The 8,840-nt window shown below is 32.9% G+C and overlaps 2 protein-coding genes across 2 annotated transcripts in view; one reads left to right on the top strand and one right to left on the bottom strand.

Moving 5' to 3' along the window:
- The first annotated feature begins 1,075 nt into the window (after positions 1 to 1,075).
- Positions 1,076 to 8,840, top strand: part of LOC111627655 (glucose-induced degradation protein 4 homolog) — a 30,241-nt gene continuing 22,476 nt past the window's right edge. The window contains exon 1 of the mRNA XM_023371252.1: positions 1,076 to 1,273. Coding sequence (XP_023227020.1) covers positions 1,127 to 1,273 — 147 coding nt within the window. The 5' untranslated portion in view covers positions 1,076 to 1,126. The remainder of the gene's footprint in view (positions 1,274 to 8,840) is intronic.
- Positions 3,694 to 7,531, bottom strand: LOC111627652. The gene is made up of 2 exons (XM_023371248.1): positions 4,902 to 7,531; positions 3,694 to 4,813 (listed from the first exon to the last, which is right to left on the bottom strand). The coding sequence occupies exons 1-2, from the start codon at positions 6,173 to 6,175 to the stop codon at positions 4,708 to 4,710; spliced, it is 1,380 nt and encodes a 459-aa protein (XP_023227016.1). The 5' UTR covers positions 6,176 to 7,531; the 3' UTR covers positions 3,694 to 4,707.

Genomic DNA, 8,840 nt, shown 5'->3' with positions numbered 1-8,840 from the left:
ATGTTATTCATTAGATCTTCAAGTTATATTTCAATCATCAAATTAACAACAATCTATTCACATACAGTATATACTCTATACTATAGAGTATATAATCTGTATGTAACACGTAGACGACATTCGTGTTAAAACTTGTCAATTTAAAAATATATATTACATTTACTTAGTTGTTGCGATAATGATATAGCGCATCTATTTTACACTATATCAGTACTGAGGCAGGTAGTACAGTACAGTACAGTAGATAGCGCTTGCGTGGAATCGAAAGTGTTACTCTGTGAAAAGTCTATACAAGTAAGTAAGTATACAAGTATGTATTTTCCACATCTACCAACTCGTGTTTTCTTTCATTTCTGAATGGTAGTTCTAATAAATGTTCTTCAGTAACCGAGTTAATAAAATCACTAAACTCTGGTAGTTCGTGTGTCATGGGATTCGGCATGGCCAATGGTTACTAACTTCACATGGCCAGCCCGGCCACGTAGAGTTTTTTGAGTTTCCTTCACGTTAGTAACATCTAGAATCCAGCTTTCCATAAAAGTCTTCCGGGGATGTATCTCCCTCGGCAGATCGCTCATGTGTCGCGTTGCCCTAACCAAATAAACTAAATTAATTCTAACCAGCGATTATTTGTTGTGACATCGTAACAATGCCGGGCTACAACTTTTCGTCACAATGTTTTCAATTCTTTTAGTGGTTGTCATGCCCCTCTACATTATACTTCTCCTTTAACAATAGAGTCGTGCCGGTTATCTGACTCTATTTAGAGGGAAAATTTGGAATTGAAGTAACGTGACTTCCGATTNCAATTTAAAAATATATATTACATTATATTTAAATTATACAGTAATAGTAATCTAAAATTTCATATTCTAAATAAGAAAAACAAAAAAAAAAACGAATAGTAAAATATAAAGCATGTAGAAAGCATGAATTAGTCGAACGTAAATCATTCACTCACCAATACTTTATGAATGAATTTTTGTTTTACCACGTGACACGTTTTATCCAATAAAAAACTCCCTCGAGAAAATACGTTATAGTCCAATGAGCAGGCAGGAAAACGATCACATGACGTACATCGAATGTCGTCTGTTTGACGGCAAGTTGTGTCGCTTCTGCAATAATGCCCGTTCGTGCGGATATAATTCCTCCACCTCCAGCAAATTCACGTCAGCCCGGAGTTACTCGTTCTCTACTTTATAACGGTTCGAAATTCCAGGGTCATCAGAAAAGTAAAGGCAACTGTTACGACGTAGAAGTTGTCTTACAGGTAAATAAGCCTAACGGATTAAGCCTAAAGCATGAGTTTTAAAATAAGCCGATCTCGATTGTTTTTGTTTTGTTTTGTTTTGTTTATGTCCTGTTTTTCCTACGTTCTAGGCATTGTTCCAAATATATAAGTGTAAATTATCAATAAAACCCAAAGTATAAATCTATTATATTTAAAACACCGGTCAGTATTAGGCTTAATATATAGTGGTGCACTCTCGCGGATTTTTTAAAATCAACTAACGGTTTTGACTTTAATTTTTTAATTTATATGAGAATTATCTTTAAATAACTCCACTAACAGAAATAATATAAAAAAGGGAATTGAACATTAGTAATGATAGCTTTAACCCATCTTTTTATAATTAAAACTATAATTGTTTTCTTACACAGCTGTCATCCATATGTTGTGATCAAGAAATTTCTTGATAGTTTCTTTTGTCATTTTGAATTACATTATCCAATTGACAAAGATTATATTCGAGAATGTCTTTTCCACAATTTACTAAATCGTCTTAGCTAGCTAATTGTTATGCAGTACTTTTCATATTAGTCTGTTAATTAAACTTATTGTGATCATTTTTAAAACGAATTATATATACATAACCGAGCAAAACATTTACATCAAATTTACACTCAACTGAAAAATTGATGGAAACACATCCAGAAAATTTAACCGATAAAAGTCGAAATCTATGCTTTTTTAAAAAAATAGTGGTCGAGTATGTATGTGATACAAATTGCATTGTGAAAGAATACAGAATATACTCGGTTTGTATTTGAACCGTCTATCCTGTGGACTGACGTGTAAGACTTGTCGCGTTGCCGTTGTGATCGGTGGTGCGCTCAGGATTTAATTTTGGGGGAGCCAAGTTGAACGGATTAAAAAGTTTTTAACATAAACTCGATAAGATTCCCACCTTATATGACCACTAATTCATAAGTGGTATAGAAATAGAAGACGTGACACTATACCATGTTTACTGGCATATGAGATGAGGTTTTTATTAGTTTTTCACTGCTTCAAAAACCTAGGTTTCTTATATGTACAAACAAAAGATTCTTTGCATTTTTGCAATAATTTTTGTGAACCGTGTACAGTAATACCCCGAACTTATGCGATAGGTGGGATCGAGCGATAACCGCGTAAGTCGGGGTATAATTTCGCAATTTGTGTAAAATCCAAGTCGGATGTATGTAAGCTAATAAATGTTCTCATTAATCTTATCTCGTCTTTGGATTCGTTCATGGTTGCAAGAAATCACCACATAGAGCCTCTCAAGTCTCCGTAGATATAACAAACACAGAAATAAATTGTAGCTGTGTGTCGATTCCGTGCGACACGTCCGAACATGTAAGCTGAACAATAGTGTGGGGGGAGTGAGGAACGTGTAAGCTGAACAATAGTGTGGGGGGAGTGAGGAACGTGTAAGCTGAACAATAGTGTGGGGGGAGTGAGTAATCAAGAGTTGTGTGGCACTCAAACAAAAGACGAATTGATGAGATTTGAAAATCGCGTAACTCTGGGTTCGCGTAAGTCGAGGTATTACTGTATTCACGTTTTTTACCGGATGCTTACCCTCTGGTGTTTAAAACAAAACTGTTTTATCTGGGTTGTTTGAATCATTCTTGTATATTGTCAGGAGTAAACATGAATAGCAATAAGAAAAGCAAAGCTTTTGAATTGAATTCTGAATTGAAATTCCAAAATCACATGGGAGCCCAGTATAAGTTTTAATCCATTCCCATGTGAAAACGGATGATTATTTGGAAATCAGAATTTGGAGAAACTCATAAGTGTGGATTTGACTGTTAAGAATTGGCAAAAAAGGTTACCCGATTGTCCAGTTTTACATGAACAATTATATTGTCAATTTTAAAAAAATTTTCTGTAAAGTTTAAAATGCCAGTAATTTTTGCGGGACAGTGTGTGCATTTACATGCATTTGATGATATTTTATTTGTGATTAAATGAAATAAAATTAGAATTGTATTAATAAATCTAATTTTCTTTATTTTGATCTTTAAAGTCACACCTTATCCTATATGCAAGTAAATACAGTAAATAAAAATAATGGATTTTAGTTATTAAAAGACATGGAAAATTTTGTAGTGTTTGTTTTCCTTTTTCTTGGTCCCCTCTGGGTGCATCACTGGTATAGATGGCTTGTCAATTGCTTATTTTCTGTTTTCTCTAAGGATGGTACACTGTTGGATTCCAAGGAACCAGTTGGCCATAATAACATATCACTCACATTTGTGATATAGTGATGCAGTTATGAAATGTTGGCAATAGTGGATGAAAGGAAGCCTACAGAGCCATTAACAAGACTGGTCTGCATGCAAGACAACCAGCAGGAAAGATTGCAGGATAGTGAGAGAAGTCCTAGTTGCTTTGATGACATAATTGGTCACCATCCAGTGATAAACAAATGCCCTTTCTGTGATATATACTAGCAAGGTGCACTATTGCCAGGATTGGAAGGTGATTAGAAGAGGCAGAACTCTGTTCTAGATGCAGGAGTCATGCTGCATAGAGCCAAAATTGCCATTGGCAACATTTTTTATTAAAATGGCAATAAAAACCTTGTTTGCTTATTTTGACATAAAGCATGAAATTGAATCACAAAGCATGCTTCAGGAAAAACAGCAGAATGTTGAATCCTGTGTGATGGGAGTCCAGTGCTCCACACACCTGGTGATTTCATGATGTCATATTGCAAATTCGAGTGGGAAAGTAGGAAGTTATTGAAGACAGTTTTACGCTATGCTCCCCCCCAGCAATTCCAGATTGGAGATTTTTTAATGACCGACAGAAAATTTGTGGAATTTTTTGGGATAATAGTTTTTTTTTTCACTTTTGACCTTTTTTCAGTAGACTAAAACAAAAATTTTGACATGACAGAATATGTGAAATACTGTTTAAACATTATGATCAAATTTGTTATTCAGAATTATTCATCAGGAATTATTTTTTACTTCTAACAAATGACAGCTTAACATGTTACTTTTGCTTTCCAGACTCCAAACTGATAAGAGTACCAGTATTTGCATTAATTAGTAAGTAAAGTTGGTGGCAATAAATAATTTGAAGTGGTGGAAAAATTAAAAACTGGTGAAATAGTTGATTTTTTAAAAAAAATTTCCAGAAACTCCTGAAGGTGTAACTACTATATTTTTTATTTATTTTATTACGCATACTGGATACACTCCTTGATGCGGGGAGCAAAACCATCTCCCAAAGAACAAAAACACAAATACAATGATCATAAGATCACAAACAGATTATACAATAATAAATTAAATACATAACAATTTAGATATAAATTAAATATTAAAAAATCAAATATAATAATTAGTTAAAGTTTGGGAGCATCTGTCAATAAAATACAAAAAACCAATAAATAAAATAAAAACCAAAAATAAGCAAATTGCTTACCTATAAGAAAGAAATAAGTTAATAACGAAGATACAGCAGTGACAGATGCTCCCAAACAACACCAGCAACAAGGCTAAATTTATAGCAGAGGAATCACGCCCCCTAAAACAAAAGATCAACAGATTTTCTTAGAAAACAGAACACTTTAAATTGATAACATGGTACCGATATAATTTTAAAAAATAAAGACCTGGTAAGAACTTCACAACCGAAAATTTCTGCTCGTAACACTTTAAGACGCTTACATTTAGCCAAAATATGCCAAGCATCCACAATTTCTTTCTCAACACAAAAGTCACATGATTCTCTCGAATAATTATTTAAAAAATTTAGTGAATTACACCTAGCCTGTATAAATAAAGACAAAATATTAAGGGAAACGTCTTGATTATATAAAGAATTATCAAAAAAAGTAACATTTAAATCCTTATACCAACAATTATATACGCTATTATTTATTTTTTCATTAATATTATATAAAAAATTATCAAAAATGTTAACAAGGAGAAGAGACCAGTCCATTAAATTCAAATCATCATTAATAAGATTAATACCATGATTATTACAAGTATCAATAAAATAACGTGTCCAGTCAATAGACTTTTTACCAAGTATAAATTTCAAGCAAACCTTACTCAGACGATAGTCATCAAGATTAAAAATTCTAGTAATCCAATTTCTTATCTTACTAAATATTATAAATTTTATAGGAGTCAAGGCACATTCCATCATAATTAAATAACCTGGTGTACAACGTGGTAAATAAAATAAGTTTTTAATGAATTCAATCTGTATACCATCACCATTGGTCATGTTAAAACCCCAAATCTCTGAAGCATATAATAAAGAGGGCAACACCACAGTTTTCAATAAACGTAAATAATCAGTTAGATTACGTAATTTGGCAGACCTCCCTAACTGAATAATTTTATTTATCAATAATCTAGCATGAGTTCTCTTATTAATGTAATGCATACGGAATAAACCATTAGACGAAAATGTAACACCCAAGTATTTGTAATTAGAGACAACTTGAATTGGAGAACCTTTAAACCACCATTTATCCGCCCTTGCACTCTTACCTCCTCTTCGAAAAACAACAATCTTAGACTTATTCAAATTCAATTTCAAACCATTTTCGTCTAAATAAATTGCCAATTTATCAATCAATCTTTGAAGACCAACCACAGAATCAGATAAAATTACAATATCATCTGCATAAGCTAGTATTTTAATTTGGACACCATCTATTTCTATGCCATCACCAGAAGAGTTAATAATATCAAAGAGATCGTTCAAAAAAATACTAAACAAGATTGGGCTCAAAATACAGCCTTGCTTAACACCAGTCTTAGAAAACATTACTGGCGAGCAATTACCTCCAGCTCTTACCATAAGCGAAGAATTTTCGTACAAAGCAACAAGTAAAGATATAAATTTATAACTAAAACCATAACGCAACATCTTTGACCATAACAAATTCCTACAGACTCTGTCAAACGCAGACGATAAATCAACAAAAAATGCGTATATCTTCCTACGTTTTCGTAAAAAACTTTTCTGAATAACCGTGTACAAAACAAAAATGTTATCCAATGTGGAATAACTAGCCCGGAATCCTGCCTGATTTTCATGCAATATATTTTTAACTTCTAACCATTGAGTCAGTCTTCTATACAAAATAGTACAAAACAACTTCGAAACACAAGATGATAACCAGATGCCTCTATAATTACCAGGCAGATGTAACTACTAAAATGCCTGTCATTTAATGACAGAATATTAGAGACTATCTGACATGCTGCTATTCCTGGAAAGCATGATTCAGTTTAAAAAGGGATAAATCTTCACTGTGTAGAATATCTAATCAATACTCATAATCTAATTATTGAAACTTTGGTAATTTAAAATCATTATTGTTCAATATAGGGAAACAAGAATACATTATTTCTGAATGATGAATGGATCCAAAAGTTTTCCTAATTTTTTTGTTAATAACTCTCTATAATTTATGTTAGTAATTCCCCTCGTAGCCATTATTAGTGAATAAACATATTTTACTATTTTGTAGTATATTTAATTAATAGAAAGTAGAAAGGAAAAAAACATGTGAATGAATGTGTGTCAGTAAACAAATTTATGATGTCCAGAGACTCCAATGCTGCATTTAATGTTGCCAAAATATTGGTAAAATTTACTCTTGCATTTCAGTTCTAGTAAATACACAGGTAAATAATAATAAGCAAACCATTGCAACTTCCAATATTTATGATGATGCTATTCACACAGTGAAATGTGAGGAGTATGGTTGTTAATCATAAACTAGCTGTTAATTTCGTATGTCTTCTAACAAAATACTATGATCCCTGTAATTTATCATTTTCCCACAGCCCACTGGGAAACAATAGGGCCTAGATTGAAACCATTACTTTAGACTAATGGTCTTCAAATTTTTAATGTCTACAAAACATATCTGAGTACTAGAGAAAATGCCCAATGTTATCCAGGAACTCAGAGTGGGTTGAATTGTCCTCATTATAGGGTAGTAAATGTTTCCTTTAGAGTGGCAGAGAATAACTTTGTTGTGCTAGCTTATGTACAATAGAAAATAATAAGCTTTCCAATGGTGAAAAAATTTTTAAAAATTTGTTTAGTATATTCTGAGCTTATGTTAAAGTAAGAAACAAACTTTCTTTATACACATTTATTTATATTCATAATTTGCTTGCCCTTGACATGGACATATTTTGTGACAATTGTGTCTTTCTTTTAGGCATTTTATTGTCAATAAGGCTCACTCGCATATTCACACAACTGAAAAGTAACCAAAAGAACTCAATTTATGTAGGTAGCTATCTCATAAGACTAATTCTTGTTTTTAAATAATGGTATGGCAAGATTAATACTAAAACAATGAGAACATAAAAATACTATAGGTCCAAGTACAAAAGTTTAGTTCATCCAAAGGAAGTAAATTGTATACTATGTACCTCCGAAACCTTTAACCGATGTGAATAAATTTAACATTACTAACGTTTTCAGACCCCTCCTAGGTCCTTCTTCAGGTAAAAATTGTCAAACTAACCATTCATTTCGAAAGAATTTTTCAAAACATCGAACGATAGAACAGCATCACGTGTTCCATATTCCCGAATGTAAAAGTTTCCATGTCATAGCGGAGGCAATTGAAAATATTTTTCTTTTTATTTTTTATATAATTACTGTTGTAAGATCTTTGATGTTAAGCAAAAAACACATTATATGCATACTGTCTACCCTTTCATCCTCCTTGCTTAAGTTTTTTGCTGTCTTCTCTCATCCACCTCCTTCAGGTTTTGTCTTCGACACCGCAGTATATTACCGTGCTAGACTTTAAATCTATGTACCCATTGGTGGAGCTCCCTCCAGCTTTTTGCTCCCTTAGGGACTTTTTGCTTAATTTGACTCAAGAACAAGCATTACACCAGCAAGTCATTGAATTAGCCCATCTGATCTGTTATAATTCTATCTTTGCGTTTGACGGAGAAGTCTACATACAAAAAAGAGGAGTCCCCATGGGTAGCCCAGTATCCGGGGACCTATGCGAAATGGTTGTTAGACAACTTGAACGAAAAATACTTCCACTGTTCCTCCCGAACATCTTACTCTATAGGAGGTATGTGGACGACATCCTCATCATGATGACAATACCTGACATCTCAAATTTCGTACAAACCATTAACAATAATCCCTACGGCCTAATGCTGGAAATGGAACAATCTAGCAATACTGAGGTCCACTTTTTGGATATAAACATTAACTCCTTAAGGACATTGACATTTTTTATATAGATTTCAATTAAAAGTAAAAAATACTTAAAACAGAAAAAAAAACGAAAGAAATGCGTTTATTTTGAAGAAAAAGCTTTAAATTTTATTTTCCTTTGTTTCGCCTGTCTGTGAAATGTAACACCGATGAGTCATTGTTTACACAGCTGGGTGACCTTGAACACAGCTGGAGTCGGATTTCCCGGGACATTCTCATAGACGTCTCGGGAGGACAAGGGTTTAAAGTAGGGTGACTATAAGCGACACAAATTTTTAAATATTTTTAAAAAATTCAATATTTTATTGCGATTTCCGACCCCCCC

The sequence above is a fragment of the Centruroides sculpturatus genome, unplaced genomic scaffold, assembly GCF_000671375.1.
Source record: "Centruroides sculpturatus isolate CEXI.00-Female unplaced genomic scaffold, Cexi_2.0 scaffold255, whole genome shotgun sequence".
Classification (NCBI taxonomy): domain Eukaryota; kingdom Metazoa; phylum Arthropoda; class Arachnida; order Scorpiones; family Buthidae; genus Centruroides; species Centruroides sculpturatus.
The sequence above is the reverse complement of the archived record's forward strand: the minus strand, read 5'-3'. Positions and strand labels throughout refer to the sequence as shown.

Bases quoted from the DNA above. Each gene is read 5' to 3' on its own strand.
- LOC111627652 (XM_023371248.1), bottom strand. From the start codon at position 6,175: ATGTTGCGTTATGGTTTTAGTTATAAATTTATATCTTTACTTGTTGCT. The intron at 4,814-4,901 runs GTCTTTATTTTT...CTTTTGTTTTAG, and splicing joins GGTTGTGAAGTTCTTACCAG to GGGGCGTGATTCCTCTGCTA.